Raw genomic sequence first — 16,311 nt, 5'->3', positions numbered from 1 at the left:
CGTTTCTCTCTCCCCTTCAGCTGTTATAATGCAAAGAGTTGCCTTTCTCCGCTTAACCGGTGAGTAAATCCTTAAGTGCATTTCTTTTTGGAGGGGTGCCAGCTGTATGCTTCAGTCTTGATGAATATCGTGTAGCGCTGTCATCACAGAATCCTGTAGACATGTTCCAGTTTTCACCACTCTGCAGAAGTTCATATTTATGTGAGCTCAACAACCCTGACAAAAAAAAAGGTAGTGAAGCAGGATTTCTCAGTTTGTTGGGTTAACTTAAGCTAGAAGTCATAATTGTCCAGTAAGAGTTTAGGTAAGGGCCCATTCCTACTGGAGTATCATGACTTCTAGCTTAACTTAAACCAGGTAATTGAAAAACTCTGCTTTGTGGAATAACCCCCAGGCGTACAGAGACAAGCCAACAAGTAAGTGTTATTGTCAAGAATGCTGATGCAAATACACTTTATTCGTTTCCCTGGTGAAGGTCATAATGTAGAGGCAGTATGCCAAACAGCTCAAACCACCCTTCCTGTATGGAGGCCACAAGCTGTAGCCCATTGTGTGTCATCACTAGATGTTTCTAAGCCTGTTCAGTGATATAGTCCCTTTGGCATGTCCGTGGTCAACCCTCAGGCCTTCACTCATTGGGACACACCCAGAACAGAACACCAACTACGTGACATTCTCGTAAAGTGCTCAGAACATCTCGTCTGGCTCCTTTTGATTCAACGAAGCAGCAACTCTATTTTCAGGTCCCTCCAGATCACCAGCCACTCAGCTTGTTGTGGAGAATGAACCTGGCAACCTACGGTGACACATTACTTTTGGCTTCTTTTACTGAGAACCTTGACTTTTTTGGTCGCTCACCATGGCTTCGGATAGGTTTATAGATTGACTCGAAAACCAGAAATGTTGTTCAACCATCTTCTGTTGCAGTGACCTGTTCATTGACCTCAAAACTGCATCCACTGACCTAATACACCTGCCAACCTCATGTTGTCTCTAATTGACCAAGATCCTGAGGTACTGAATCTCCTTCATGAAGGGTAGACTCTCCTTCCTGAGCAGGAGCAATCACTCTTTTCTGAGCTGGAGAGAGGACCATGGCTTCTCGTCAGCAGTCCTATTCCTTCGTTACACACTTGGTATCAGACCACTCATGTGCTGAAGATCTTGCCCGGATGAAGCCAGATGCGTAACACTATTTCCAAATAGCAGGAACGTCACCTCTATCCCTCACCCCTTCCAGTCACACTTGCACCTTGATAACCTGTCCATCAAAATGGAGAGTCTTGCAGGAGGCCAATGACTACTGTAAAGGATTTGGATTTTGTGTCAAATATGTAGACAGATTTCTTTCCACATTAATGCGGAGGCTAAACAGCACGCAGTGACAGCCCCCATTGCCCATGCATTTGCCAAGTCCCCATGAGTCCTGACACAGATGTACGAGGAAGAAGAGTTGGTCCGTTGTTCCACAGCCAGGCTGGAATCAACATTGTTCCTGCTGAATCATAAGGCAAGGACTCTGATCCACCAAATGTTTCCTGTTGAACAGTTGCTCATTGTGTTCTTTCTATTACCGAACAACAGGGGTGCAGGAGAGATTTTCTCAGGAGAGAAGTAGGGTGGACCAAACAGTGAGCAAAAGGGCTCAGCCCTTAAGCTCGTCCAGTCATACTCGATGAGTCATTTGAAATTATTTAATATACAAAGCATTTTGATTGACACTGGCTGACATACATACAATATTGCAGTGTTATCTGCTATGGAATTGCCAGTAACCCAGACATAGTCTATTGGACAATAGCATAAGCAACAGATTTCTCTAAAATTTAAATTTACTGAGGCCCAGTATACTATAAAGTTACATATTACGTGAGGACACATTCATAGATGTATAGCTTTATTCTAAAAGACATAATTTAACATTAAGTCAAACTTGGATGAAGTCATTTTCTGTGTTGCAGTAACATAAATTAGCCTATCACAGATTAAGTTGAATTAAGTTGACACCTGCATCCAGTATAGGCTTGGTAGGGTTTATGCCTATATAGAATTGACGTCTACTTGACGCTGTGATAGATCTTTGTTTTTTCCAGGTGTTCTGTACTGCATGCCGCTTTGGTCCGTGTGACCAGAACTGCATCTGTCACAATTTAAGGCAGCACACTTCTCAACTTGTTCAGGACCCAAAACCCTCAAAGGCAAAATGCAAATAGAATGCAGGAAGGCACAAATGCAGCAAGTATAGATGTTTTAGAAAGGGCAATCTCCCCCCACCATCTGCGCCCTTGTGAACAATATCCCCAGAGTTGGTCAGCCCTTCCCCAACTTCCTCTTCTGAGGTGTTGATTGGTTTTCTAAAACATCTTTGGGGACACATCCTGGCCTCCGGGAAAACCCCCGCCACACAGATCATAATATTGGTTTTGTGAGTATCCAGACTTGGAGAGACTGTACCCCCCAGTCGAGAGGGTTGATTTAGTGCCCACATTATATACAAAAACATAAAGCCATGCAAGTTAGCACCTCATACTGTATATTTTTGTGTGTGAGTATACCCTGTGATGGACGAGGTTCCATCCGCGATGCTTCCCAGCCTTGGGCCCTGTGCATTCTGGGACCTTCTCCAGGTTCATGGTAGCCCTGTACTGCATAAGTGGGTGAATAATGGGTGGAATGAGCAGGTAGATGTATTTTACTAATTCCTTAGAGCAATGTTTTCCAATCTGGTCCTCGGGGAGCCACAGACAGTTAAAAATGTGGACTGTCAGTTAGGGAGCTCGGAGGGAGCAAAAATGTGGACTATCGGATAGGGAGCTCGGAGGGAGCAAAAATGTGGACTGTCAGTTAGGGAGCTCGGAGGGAGCAAAAATGTGGACTATCGGATAGGGAGCTCGGAGGGAGCAAAAATGTGGACTGTTGGATAGGGAGTTCAAACAGCCAGTACTGCAAATGCATGGATAGATATTTATTTAACTATACATTGTGTGAATCATAGATATTTCACAATAAAAAAAATGTATAAAAGCATTATATAAATACATATATGTTTTTACCCAATATTCTCTCAATATTTTTATTTAAAAAAACAGGAAAACAATCAACACACAAAAACAACCAGAAAAAGACTAACAGAATAAACATTCTTTTAGTACCCTTTTAGTATTTTAGTATAAATATTCTTTATTTCCCCAGAATATCCCCCAAATCCATAAAAGAAGAAAAAAGAAATAAAAAAAGGGGGAAAGGAGGAAATAATAAGATAATGCAGAATTATGGTTTTGTAGAATACAAAAAACATACAGCATATTTAAAAAGTAGACCAAGTCAAGAGCTTAATCTGGATGCGAAATAACTGAATTCCTGAAAGGAAGGTGTAGCAGGTCCCGCATATAAAATACATGTATGGTTCCTCTCATGGTAGATTTAACGTTTTCCAGTTTGAGAAGTAAAAGGCCCTTGATCCAGTGGGAGGCGTTAGGCAGATCTACTAATTTCCAGTTTGACAAAATTCTCCAAGCTAGGAGCGAAGCAAAGGCCAAAATATCTCCCACTCCACTGATTGACATTTTCAATAAAAATGAAGAGCTTGTTAATGTGGCTGTTAATATTTGTTTCAAGGCCTGATCTTCTACCTCTAATGAACGTAACTTATTTCGGACCCCAAAGAATTTAAATACTGATGAACATCAAGTTGGTTTTCTCATTCACGCCATTATCCATGTCAATTAACGCAACAGTGGGCCACCCACTGAAGGATGAATCCTTGAAGCTCATGTAGCACATTGGCCACCTGCCAGATTCCAGACATTTCAAGTCAGGCCGGCCTTTAATCTCCTTCAGGAAGAACAGGGCATCATGGCTGCGGTCCTCAAAGGTGTATGGGACAGGATAGTCCTTATTACGTGTGTAAGAAAGAAAGAAGGAACACGATTTGTTATGTAGCAGCTGACAAAGACAGTAGAGTATAATCACAGTCACAGAGTACTCAACAGGTGGGTTGAAATAAAATCTTGGTCTGGATTTGTACTCTGGACCGGAAATCTCCACCTCTGCTATACAACCTGTTGGCTGCACTTTCTCACAACTGGTTTTTTGTGGCATTTGGGCTTGAAAGATTGAAAGGTCGGGACAGCAGCATGTGAATCTACTAAGGACAGAGGGATTCAAACTGTGGAACATTAAAATGTTTAGTCTGCTCCGCGAAAATGTTTTAATAATCATCCTATTTCTGGAGAAGTCCTACTTCTGGAGAAGTCCTATTTCTGAGTGCAGTCCCTTACCCCTTTATGGGTGACTGAAACTTCCCTTTTTTCACCGCCTAGCCTTTCCCACCAAGGCTGACTCGTCAGTTGTTGACTTGGGGAACGTTACACTTTGATATTTGGTGCTATTATGCATAGAATTCTGATAATGATCTCTGGTCCTTCCTCAATGTACCGTTTGCTATAGCTCTGACTTTAAATACCCTTGTATATCAATAGCTGTCAACCTATATTACAGTTGTAACCTGCTTAAAAAACCATTCTGAACATCTGCTGAACAGCTTACCTGTCTAACATACACGCTCTTTTCCTGCTGTCCACAGCACACAGTGAAGCTTCTTTCTTCAAGCCGGATCTGTAGCATGACTGGTCGCCCGTTATCTGAGGTGCTGCCCTTATATGTGTGAAGGATGAATCTGCAGTCTGCTTAAAAAAAAAAAAAAAAAAGAAACAGCCAGGTCAGTTTCATTTATCTCTTACACTCCACCACGATGATTATATTACTGTGAGACGTCACCCGACATGTGCCTTTGGGGTCAATTTGACCCCAGGGTAGGTGTGGAAAAGCACATTTAACACCCATAGCAGATGTACACGGTTAAGGGTCTGGCAGATGTGCTGAGGCTGGGTTTGAACCAGTGACCTTGTGATCACAGGAACACGGGCTTAGCTCACTGAGCCAGACGCTGCCCCTTGGTCACACTCAATGTAGATAGGACTCAGTCCTGGAAGTGCAAGTTGTTTTTTCTACCAACTTAGTCACTATAGGGTTCCAATACATAGTAAGAACAAGAAATTTTGATGCAGGCTGCATGATGTAACAAACTTACAATAGGGAAGTACAAGTTGTCCCCTGCTCGGCCTGCCAATCCCAAGTGTTGTAACTGGCTGGAGAAGGACCTCAGATGTACACGGATGGTATATATGAGGCTGTTCGACATTTCAGACGTGGGAGAGTAGTCAGCCACATGGGGGGCAGAAGCCCTGCCGTTTAGTGGCAGATCCTGGCAAGGGCGAGATGGGCAAACTGCCGATGCCAACCTCCGTCTCCCCCAGGGACGGCAACTTTTACCCGAATGTATGGAATGTTAAAATGGAGAGTGCGTAGGAACCGTATGGCTGTGCCGGCCTGGAGCAGTATTGTTAGGCTGCTATGCAGACGCTCCTCGCTTTGCGGTGGTTCGACTTACAATATTTCGACTTTACGATTGTGCGATAGCGATGCACATCCAGTACTCAGCTTTGAATTCCGATTGGTTCCCTGTCCAGCGATACGCTGTGCGATGCTTTCTCCTGATGCCGGGTGATGGCAGCATCCACGTAACTCTCTGTTACGATCACGAGTGTAAACATCTAATACAGTGTTTGCCAATGTATTTTACTGTGTTTTTTTCTGTATTTAGCCAAATAAAGTTTCCTTAAATAATAATTTATTTACTTTTCAATTACTGATATTTGATCAGTCACACTAATTATTTACTTATTCAAAGACACTAGGTATTTACTTATCATATCATATTCATATTTTCCACTTCATCAGAACGTAACCTCATCGTAAGTTAAGGAGCACCTGTACATAGCTATTACACTTAAGACTGCATGAAAGCAAAATTAATATTTGTTTTTTTTTTTTTTTTGCTAAATCTGTAACATTGGAAACCATTGGATACATTCGGATCGTTAACACAATTAAGTATCAGAGAAGATAAATTAACATGGCAGAAAATCACCACATCAGAGAATTATAAAGAGTGATTTTTGCAGTGAAAGATGCTTTTGCAGCAGTATTCCCCTAAAATCAAAAGCGTTTATTCTAGTCTATAGTCAGTGAGAAATATGCAACATCAGTTCCTTGGAGGGGTGTAGCTACATTACCAGCAGTCAGAGCTTAAATTTCATGTACAATCTCCTTACCATCTCTGGTTCTGCTCCTTGTTCTGGCTTGATAGACCAGGTGCGTTCCATCCAGACACATGTACTGGTGCTTGGTATTCTGAATGAGCTTCAGGGTGTTCTCTGAATAGGTGAAACCGTCGCATTCGTACATTTCTGCAGGTCAGGGAGGAGAAAAATTGCGATGAGTGGGAGAGAACTTCTGTGTTCCTTAAGGGGAAAAAAATCCTTCTCAAAAGGATTGTGATTATATTTTGTGCCAAAGTGTCAACAGGGGCTACTTATCTTTGCCAGCCTGATTCTGCTCAGAGTGGTCTAACAGGAATTCTCTGTTTGTTTTGGAAGGAAATCACAGCCCACAATGGCACATATAGCAGTGTGGGACAAAGGAAAAAGCTTAATGTTTTTGTAGCCGTCCAACAAGACATCGGTAACTTTTTGGAGAATTTGGGGATGTTCCCCGAAGCAGGATTTCTCAGTAAGCTGGGTTAATTTAAGATAAAAGCCTTGTGTTTCTCTTGGACAATCACCTTTAACCTAAGCTAGTTCAGCTAACTGAGAAACCTTGCTTTGAGGAACACCCCCTTTAACCACCAATTATTGTATTTAATTGTACTTTAATACTACTCGTTTGTATATATTCTAATGTTAAATTGTGTTTTTTTCCCAGCAAATGTCTGTGTCAGACAACTAAATTTGTTTGCTCAAACAGCGCTGTCGCGCTGACCTCGTTAGACATACAAACAGTGAATTACATGCAGACCACTTTGCTGTTTTAAAATCATTTTATGGACTAAAGAGGAAATATGTCACATGACCTTCGCGGCTTAAGCTCACAACATACCACAAAACGTCACTTTCTGGAAGATTATTAATAGGAATATTTCATGATACTCTGAGGCAGTATTTTTCAACCCTTTTCATTTTACGTATTTTTCCAAATTCATAACGGGTGTGAAGACCATCGGAACACCACCGTGTGCCTTACCCTGGAAACAAGTTCCATCCATTAATTCAAAGGTCCTATCAAGCTGAAAGGTGTGGTCCATCTTTTCAAACGTTGACCGGTCCTGTGTATAATCAAAGAAAACAGACGATGACATACCCATCAATTGCTAGAAATCACATTATGATTAAATCATTTTGAGACACATAAAATGTCAACACTAAAGATTGCAGATTAAATATTACGGCGAAGGTTGTAGATTGCAGTACTTTGCGCGAGTATGTATGATTTCCTTTAATTGGATCTTTAATTTACATTAAATCTATGATCGGCGCTAAATTAGTTTTGTTCTGACGTGAAGAGCATGTATAAGAACATGCAGTTTTAATAAAAACATCTTAGGCTGGAACATACCTTAAGTACTGTTATCTTAAGTATCATAGTAGCGTGCTTCTTTCAACATCACCACTCTCAGCTTTGTAAAGTCGTAAAGAGTTTAATCATTTATAATAACAATTCGAGATACTATTCAAAATGCATCATTCAACGCAAGTGAACGTGAAACCGCGACCAAACACGGGATTGGCGATTTGCTCTATTGAGATCGCAAAAACCGTGCAGCAGCGTCTACACAAAGATGGATAAGTGATTCATTTGTGTTGCATGCTGATATATATTATAATTTTGCATCCAATAGTGACAACGTGTGTGAATATCATCAGTTGTCGTTCCAGCGATTCTGGGAAGCAACGTGCAAAAATAAGATACAAAAATACTTACTTATTTATTTGACAATTAGAAGCCGTCCACCGCCAGTTCTTCTCGTGTCTCGTTTTCTCTTTCGGGGAAAACCCGGTGAGTTGTGAGTTGGAACTGAGCTTCGTAGACATGGGCAGTTATATGAAAAAACGCCGCCCACGTGGAGTAAAAGGCGGTGCCATAATATTCCCCTTTGACTTAAAACTGAACAGCTTCAATACAACCACACTAACATGTTCGTATCATAACTGGTGACCAGTGATTTCAAGAAGGTGTCAGGTTTTCACTTCTCGGCATATGAACTCAATTAAGCCACTGATACAAACCGCAAATGATGACATCATGCAAAATTATTTTACAAAGACAAGGTGTTACGGGCAGCACCTTGCCTAATTCCATCATTTTACATGTCTTTTCTTTTGTGGGGGAAACTAGAGCAGGAATGGGGTTCAAATCCTAAAAAGTAATAAAACGTTTCACAAACTTCCCTGAGCTAAAAGATCACCCGAAGCAAATGACGCGAGGCTAATCCTACCCCAAAATACATACGATGACACTTTAATATGTTATGTTCAGACAGTGAAATGTAACATACAGGTAAGTGTAGTTGGACACACATTTTAAACTACCTACCAATCTGAAGCTTATAGTCCATGCTTCACTTTTCCGTGTGTAGTTATGTTCCGCCTCGTGCCCATAGCTTCCGGGATAGGCTCCGGACTCCCCGCGACCCAGTAGGATAAGCGGTTTGGAAAATGGATGGATGGATTGTTATGGTCCGTGCGCAAACTCTTGTGGATGCAGACGGCTGGGCTTGGCGCACATGTACAGCAAAATAACCCCCCCTGTCCAGCAGAGGGCAGTAGGGATCGGTGATTACACTGATTTTCCTTTTGATCCAATTCGGTCCAGTACAAAGATCCTGATATTCAGTGTCAGCCCAACCCTGACAAAAGTAATTGACAAATCAATCGTTCCGTTTTCGTACTCAGTAATGTCTATGCCCCTGAAATTCTTCCTCTTTCTGCCCCCTCGTGGGCGGGTGGCCCTGCCTGGTAGTACTTCATGGCTTGAGGGGTGTAAAACAATGCAGGTTTACTGGCTTAACAAGGTTTCTTGAGGCTGAATTCCCAGGTTCGCGTAGCTCAGTTATAAATGGGATCTAGGCTGATACACTGTAAATGCAGGCTTTCAGCTTAAACCCAGCATACAATGTTTCTGCGCAGTAAGGAAAACTGTAGAATTTGATTTTGGAGTTTTCCAAACCTAGATAAGTATGGAAGTAGGTAAGGCAGTATTATTTTGGTATTTCCAGGCTATTGTGACAAATTGGTGTACTATGTATTCTAAAAAAAAAAAATCTGAATTAACTTATTCATAGAATAGCATATTTTTACTGCGGTTGTACATGTTTAACAGAACTTGATGTTTTTGATGAAATCATCAATAGTAGCTAGTTCACACATAGAGAGCACTTTGAAGAGCAGCATCGCGAACCAGTGAATGGGGAAGTGCCTATGGGTTACACACTCGACTAATTTCCAACTAAATATATTGATGTAGGCTACCTGACAACTTACCACACTCACATTGGAAAAATGCAAGTGTTCACCTGCCTGGATGGCACTCCCACATTTTGTAACTGGCTGGCTAAAGGTGCAGCAAAATGAAAAGTATTAATGAAGGTGTTCGACATTTCAATCGTAGCTGAGTTGTTAGCGCATAGTAGGGCAGAAGCATTGCCGTCTAGTGGCAAGGTCAAGATAGCTAATTGATTAGGGCAGCATTTTCTGAGCGGACTTCACCGAAAACTTATGTATAAACTAACTAAAAGCTATTTGGGAATGGCAATACTCTGAATTTCTTTGCAATCCGACACAAATTAAATTTTATGTTTTTATGGTGCTAGTCCCTTGATGTCCCCTTGATGACCCCTTGATGGCCCCTTGATGACCCCTTGATGTCCCCTTGATGACCCCTTGATTGCCCCTTGATGACCCCTGATTACCCCTTGATTACCTTGATGTCCCTTTACCAGCAGCAGAATAAATTTGCCATTGGGGTTGACATGGGTTTCTGACGATTAAGTTTGTTGAAAACATACCTCCTACCTTCTTAGTTTATCTCTTTTTGCAATGGCGACCCCACCCTTTTCATACTAACGAGCACAGACACAAACTTACTGAGTTGAAAACAACCTTCATTTTACCATTTGACACTGGGTTAGTTAATCCAAGTCTAGACTCTAACTCTGGCCATGTAAAAGTCTCTGCGGAGTATGCCCCACTGCTCACTACAACAAAGACAAACATTTAAATTATCAAGTAAAAACCTACATTTTAATGTTTGAATTGATTCTCAAAATGAAGCATTCACATCAAAAGGGCAGAGATACGGAAAGCGCTTCAGCTCAGAAACTTCTACCCTCAGGCAAGTAGACTGTTAAGCATGTAAGACTCATGCTTAATTGACACATATGCTTTATATTCTCTCCTTATTCATGCACCACACATTTGCTCTGTGTTGCACATCTCTGGTCTTTGCATGCAAAATAAGGTGCAATGGTGTAATCAGTCCCTGTGGGTCAAGTATTGACAAGGATGCCACAATAAAGTTTAAGACACTTATTTCCATTGTTATTCTTGCTGATAAATAAACTCACGTCTTCAAAAACCTGCACCTAGGCACACCCTCTTTGGAATGTTCAGATGTGAAGAGGGTCTAGTTCAGCAAGAGATGTAACCCTGACATCCTACTAGTGCAAGGTAGGAAAGAAAGCAACCTCTTGCATCAAATTTCAAGGACAGGTTGAGGCCGAGATCTCTCTCTAGCCTTGGCGTGACCTTTGCGTCCGGCTGAGTTTTCTGTTTCATGAATTCTCTTGGGGTGTTTTTTTAACATCTTTAATTTTTTTTTTTATCAATTATTGATCTACAATCCATTGCTCAGAGGTGAGATTTGGCTGACTGCCATTCAACGCGTATTTCAGCAATTCGGTAAAGATTGTAAGAATAACGTTATAGCTAATATGTCGGATTATTGCAGAGTAACGCCGAACAGTATAATTTGGCTGGCCATTAACAGGAGGCCAATTCCATCATTACGGCAGTGACATTTAGACGTATATTTGCTAGCAAAATGCCTCAGCATGGACAAGCTGAGCATTAATAAGTCAGTTTCCATATTTTTCATGTAATCTGTTGGGCTGAATACAGGCAAATTGCCAGTGTGTGAGGTCCTAAGGAAACCTCTGAACATTTGATGTGCCCTGTAACCGTGATGAAGCCAGGTTAGTTGCTGGGTGTAACCCCACCCCAGGTGCCAGTAAATAAACACGCATAGCTGAAAGCCGGTGACAGCCCTCCCCTTCCTTCTTCGATTGTTCCCCTCATTTTACCATTGCCCCACCCATGAAAATAATCTGCAACTGCCACCTGCCATGACCTGCTCGTCCGATCCTCATGTGTGCCACACCACCTCATTAACCGCGTGCGCTGCCCCGATTCTGATCACCTGTTTCCTGTCATTTTTGGCTTGTCTTTCAGTCCACGTTCAAGTCACTTTCCCCAGGTCTGTCATTAATGTTCGTCACTGTCTGCCATGTGTTCCTCCCAATAAAACCTCGTATCCTGCCTGCTCGCTGATCGGCGATCATAACACACCTAACCAAATACCAGGGTGGCTCCTCCCCATCTACGAATATTGTGCAATCTGTCTGTATTTTCATCGGTTTAAGAATTCTAAGAATTCTACATCTTTCTTTGTGCCTTTTATCACACTCGTTCCTTAATACACATATAAACATAGTGTGTAGGGAAACATACTCTATGTCTTATACCTTACATGTTGACCTAATACATGCAAATATATTTATACTGTACGCACACATTTTTTATACCTATTTTGTGTGTTTGTGTGTGTGTGTATGTGTGTGTCAGGGACGGATTTCGGACCGGGCCAGCGGGGCCGCTGCCCAGGGGCCCTTGGGGTGCAGGGGGCCCGTGGGGCCCCTAGCCCAAAACAATTTGCAACGCTTATTAACAATGTATTTTCGTTTGTCTATTTTAGAGGGCCTACATTCTTTGATCCTCTGCCTACAAGGGCCCCTGACCCTATAGGAAGGGCGTTTGGCTGCCAAGGGCCCGTGAATTGTGGTGGTTGTGGTGGTGGTGCTGGTGGTGGTGGGGGGCGGGAGGGGGCCCCTCGCGAACGTTTTGCCCAGGGGCCCACACAACCCATAATCCGTCCCTGGTGTGTGTGGGTGGGTGGGTATAACATGTATATATGCATGTACTATATGTGTGATGTGTGGCCGATCCAGTGCTTGTTGTCTTATGAGTAGTGAAGCACCGGTAAGGAAGTCTCTGGCCAATACCGACAGCCGATTATTTCAAAAATTGACTTCAATACCGATTGTTTGGGAGGTTCTGCTTAAGTAAGTTTAAAGGGACACTCCACACAAAAATAAATAGAATAATAACTAATTACATTCCAAAAATATGAAATAGCATTAATTTTTTCGTAAGAAAACAACAACTCTTTCATATAAGAACAGTCCCAGGGTACTAGTGTCGGACAAAATTTAACGATGTTAAAATAATGAGACTCAGCAGACATTATTCTAGTTATTTTTAGTACATTGATGTGCAAAGTAAGACGAGTCGCCAGCTTCAATGGAATTATGGGCCGGAAATATCGGCTCATTTTTACCCATCGGCCAATTGTTGTTGTATCAGCTGATTCCGATAGTTGACCAATAAAATCCTGGCATCTCTAATTATGACATAATAACATGGTTGTCATGCATGTGTTAGTGAGTTAAATTGTTCGAACTCTTTACATTTCACTTACGTTTTCAGTTTGCCGAGTTCTCTGTGGTGCTGACCAGCAGCTTTACTACAAATTATGGTGCATAGTTATATATTTTTTTCCAGCAGAAAATGACACACCACCTTAACACAAGCTGGTGTGGTCTCTGTCCTCCTAAATACCACTGACTACCTGGATTAATGGTGCACCTGACATTGTTCAATCTATTTTTAACATGCTTGACATGCCTGGCGATTGAAGTGTTTCTGAGTCAGATCTTGCAGTTGTCTTGCAAACGCAAACACCCTACACCCAAAGTGACCTTCAAGTTCCTCTATCTGTAACCAAGTGTGATTGGACGCTGAGTCATAATTACATTTTTTAGAGCCCGCCCAGCCTTATGCTCCCTTGAAGGTGCACCAGACCCCTCCCTATAACTGACCCAAATAAGTTGTTAGAAGATGCCCACTGGTAAATAATGGTCACTGAACGAAAATACAAATGAGACTCTTTTGGATTTGAATTTGCTCTTATTGTGCAACAGTTTCCAAAAAAAAATCATCAGCATTTTTTTTTTTTTTGGCAGACGCAGAAATGGTGTGTCTGAAATGTTAATAAAAATGGAAGTTAATTATTTGGGGAAAAAAAAATTATTGATAATCCATCTTCTGCAGTGATGTGGCATATCAACATGTTGATTAAACAGCATCATCACTGCAGAGGTGTTCCTGATTATGAGGACGGTGAAAGGCCCGTCTACAATGTACAGATTGTTTTGAACGACACGATGCCTCAGTTTTTTCCGGCACTGTGTCACTGGCATGCTCTGTTGCCCGAGTCACGAACGTCTACTTCTCTAAGATCAGTTGCCTCCAGCACCACTGTAGAGCTTTGGACTGTATATCCAAGTGGCTTCACCCAGTGAGCGACTCTGGCTCTGGATCAGTGCAGTATTGTGTCCGGCTCCCACCAATATCAAATGGCTTTACACAGAAGTCAACGAGTGGGACGACATTCCGCCAGCCAGCTCCAATGTGTGTAGTGCTGCTACGCGCCGGACACCAACGTGGGAATTCCGTCCCACCCCCACCGTCTTTGTTGGTGTGTATCGATTTTGCTGGCCAGATTTCTGTATATTAATTCCTTTTTTTGTAAACTAAAAAAACTCCTTGCAATAGTTGTTGCACGTATATGTGATTGTTCACTATGAATTCAGTCTTAAAAACTCAATGTCTTCATTACAAGCTAAATAATTAAACTTAGTGTGTGTTCACTGGACTCATATGACAACATTGTTGTTGTGCTTTTATCCCTCTTGGAAGTGATCTTTGCAGGGTTGCCAGCTGCAACACATCCGGCGTCACTCATGCTTTCAGACTCTCATGCAAGAAATATAACGGCAACTCTATATCATTCTATATTAGCTACATCAAAAGCATTGGGGTAGTTTGCAAAATGCTACGGACTATTTACAAGGGAATACAACTGTTACATACATGTAAATGTGTGTGGGTTTGTTTCGCTTTAAAAATCTCATGCCAGCCAGCTGCCCAACTTGGCAACCCTGTGTTTGACACAATGGTTTAAGTTGCTGCGAATGTGACTGGAAGGAGCTGATTCAAGTCCTGTGGTCAGTGCAGTGGTTTCTTAACAAGACGCTTAATTCTGTAAGGCCATAGGTTGCACAGGACTCATGGAACCTCATTTATGAAACTGTGGGCACTTTCCCACCACACCAGATACCATACTTTTGGTTCAGTACTCTCCTTTTTCCATTGACTTCCAGAGAATTACCAGTATCAAAATTTCCAGTACCTAAAGTGCCAAACCAACTGGGCAGTACTTTGGGATGGGACTTGAAAACTCTTTCAACAATCCTGGTGTATTCTGTAAATGTACATAACATAACCCGAGATTCTTCCTAACTGCCACCCCCAAATAACCACAAGCAGTCAAAGCAAATGAACTGCTGGCTCATATATTTCGCAATTCACTACTTACTGGTAGCAAAGGCTGATCATAGTGACTGTAAATTTAAAGAAAAAAGAGGAAGAAGGATTGTTAAACAGTGTGAGGTAGCAGCACAACAAAGTGATCTATCTGAGGACTTAAGGACATTTTTCGCAAAGAAGAAAAAGTATAGAGATGCAATTGTAGCTGTTGATTTATCACATGTACAGCTGTTCATGGCACTTTTGCATAAATCTGCACTAGGTGCCAAACTGCATTTCGTTTTCTGAGCACTTGTCCGTCCTACATTGATTAATAATAATAATGATAATATCAATGATAATAATAGGTTACATTTACATAGCTCCTTTCACAATCCCAAGGTTGCTTTAGAGGATGGAGGGAATTAGAAGATCTGAGGGGGTGAGAGGGTGAGTAGGGAGTCAGTAGTTCACTGAGGGGGTGCGAGGGCGAGTTGGGAGTCAGTAGTTCACTGAGGGGGTGAGAGGGTGAGTTGGGAGTCAGTAGTTCACTGAGGGGGTGAGAGGGTGAGTTGGGAGTCAGTAGTTCACTGAGGGAGTGCGAGGGTGAGTAGGGAGTCAGTAGTTCACTGAGGGGGTGAGAGGGTGAGTAGGGAGTCAGTAGTTCACTGAGGGGGTGAGAGGGTGAGTTGGGAGTCAGTAGTTCACTGAGGGGGTGTGAGGGTGAGTTGGGAGTCAGTAGTTCACTGAGGGAGTGAGGTTATGCAGAACTTTGAGAATGAGAAATAATATTTTAAATTTTTTTAAAGGCTTTGCCCTTTCCAGGCCACAGTTGTAAATAAGAAACATGTTCTTAATCTGTCTTGCCTGGTTAAATAAAGGTGAATAAAATAAAATAAAATAGAAGCAATATTTTGAATTTGATACGAGACTGAACTGCTAACCAGTGTAGCTGAGGGACCCCCCCCCACATGTAGCTGTGGTGGACAGTAGGAGGAGCCTCCCGAACAGATAGTCCACACACACATACTCAGTCCTGCAGCCGGGGAGTAAAGACAGTACATTTATTTCACCGGAATTACCCAGCAGATAACTAACTAAACACAAAAGACGCTCAGAAAGAAGAGGGACTGGACTGTGGTCAGCGCAAAAGGAAAGAACACAACAAAACCAAAGAGTTTCCTTAACAAGTGTTAAGTGGTTTATCTAACTGGACAAAATAAGCAAAATAACACCTAACTAGTCTAAGCACTAGCTTTAAAACAGGTGGCTGCACTCGCCCCTTTATCCAGGGTGTCTTAACACAGACTCGAACCTACATGATGGAAGTATAGGCACTGTCCTGCTGCCCTGGCCAGTCCTCCGACCCAAATGACCAGAACAGATCACTTGTGTGATTATAAATGTGCTGCGTGTTCTGTCATGTGTAGTGGTTAATGTTTATTGTTGTACGTAGTGTGCGTGTATGTGTGCGTGCGCCAGTATGTGGGTTGTAGTAGTACAGGTGTAATAAATGCCATCTGGTGATTAAACCACGAACTGTCTCTGCTGTTTATTACGAGCATGGCTCAGCAACCCACTATTATAATACTTATAATTATAAATATAAATAATTATAGATATTATAAGCCTGCTGTCTGTATGTATGTGTGTGTCTGTGTGTGTGTCTGTGTGTGTGTGTGTGTGTCTGTGTATGTGTGTGTGTCTGTGT

At 42.0% G+C, this 16,311-nt stretch overlaps 1 protein-coding gene across 3 annotated transcripts in view; it reads left to right on the top strand.

Annotated features, from left to right (window-relative positions):
• The window catches only part of LOC125712490 (carotenoid-cleaving dioxygenase, mitochondrial-like), a 30,787-nt gene that overhangs the window by 3,528 nt on the left and 10,948 nt on the right, over positions 1–16,311 (top strand). Inside the window, exon 2 of one of the 3 annotated variants that reach the window (XM_048982609.1) lies at positions 21–59. The exons of 1 other annotated variant lie outside the window; for it this stretch is intronic. In XM_048982609.1, the coding sequence (XP_048838566.1) occupies positions 21–59 (39 nt within the window). Of the gene's footprint in view, positions 1–20; positions 60–4,599; positions 4,721–16,311 lie in introns of those variants that run through there. One more of the 3 variants, XM_048982611.1, reaches the window with a different exon arrangement.

Source organism: Brienomyrus brachyistius, chromosome 18, assembly GCF_023856365.1.
Source record: "Brienomyrus brachyistius isolate T26 chromosome 18, BBRACH_0.4, whole genome shotgun sequence".
Lineage (NCBI taxonomy): Eukaryota > Metazoa > Chordata > Actinopteri > Osteoglossiformes > Mormyridae > Brienomyrus > Brienomyrus brachyistius.
Note: the sequence above shows the minus strand (reverse complement) of the source record. Positions and strands in the feature narration are given on the sequence as shown.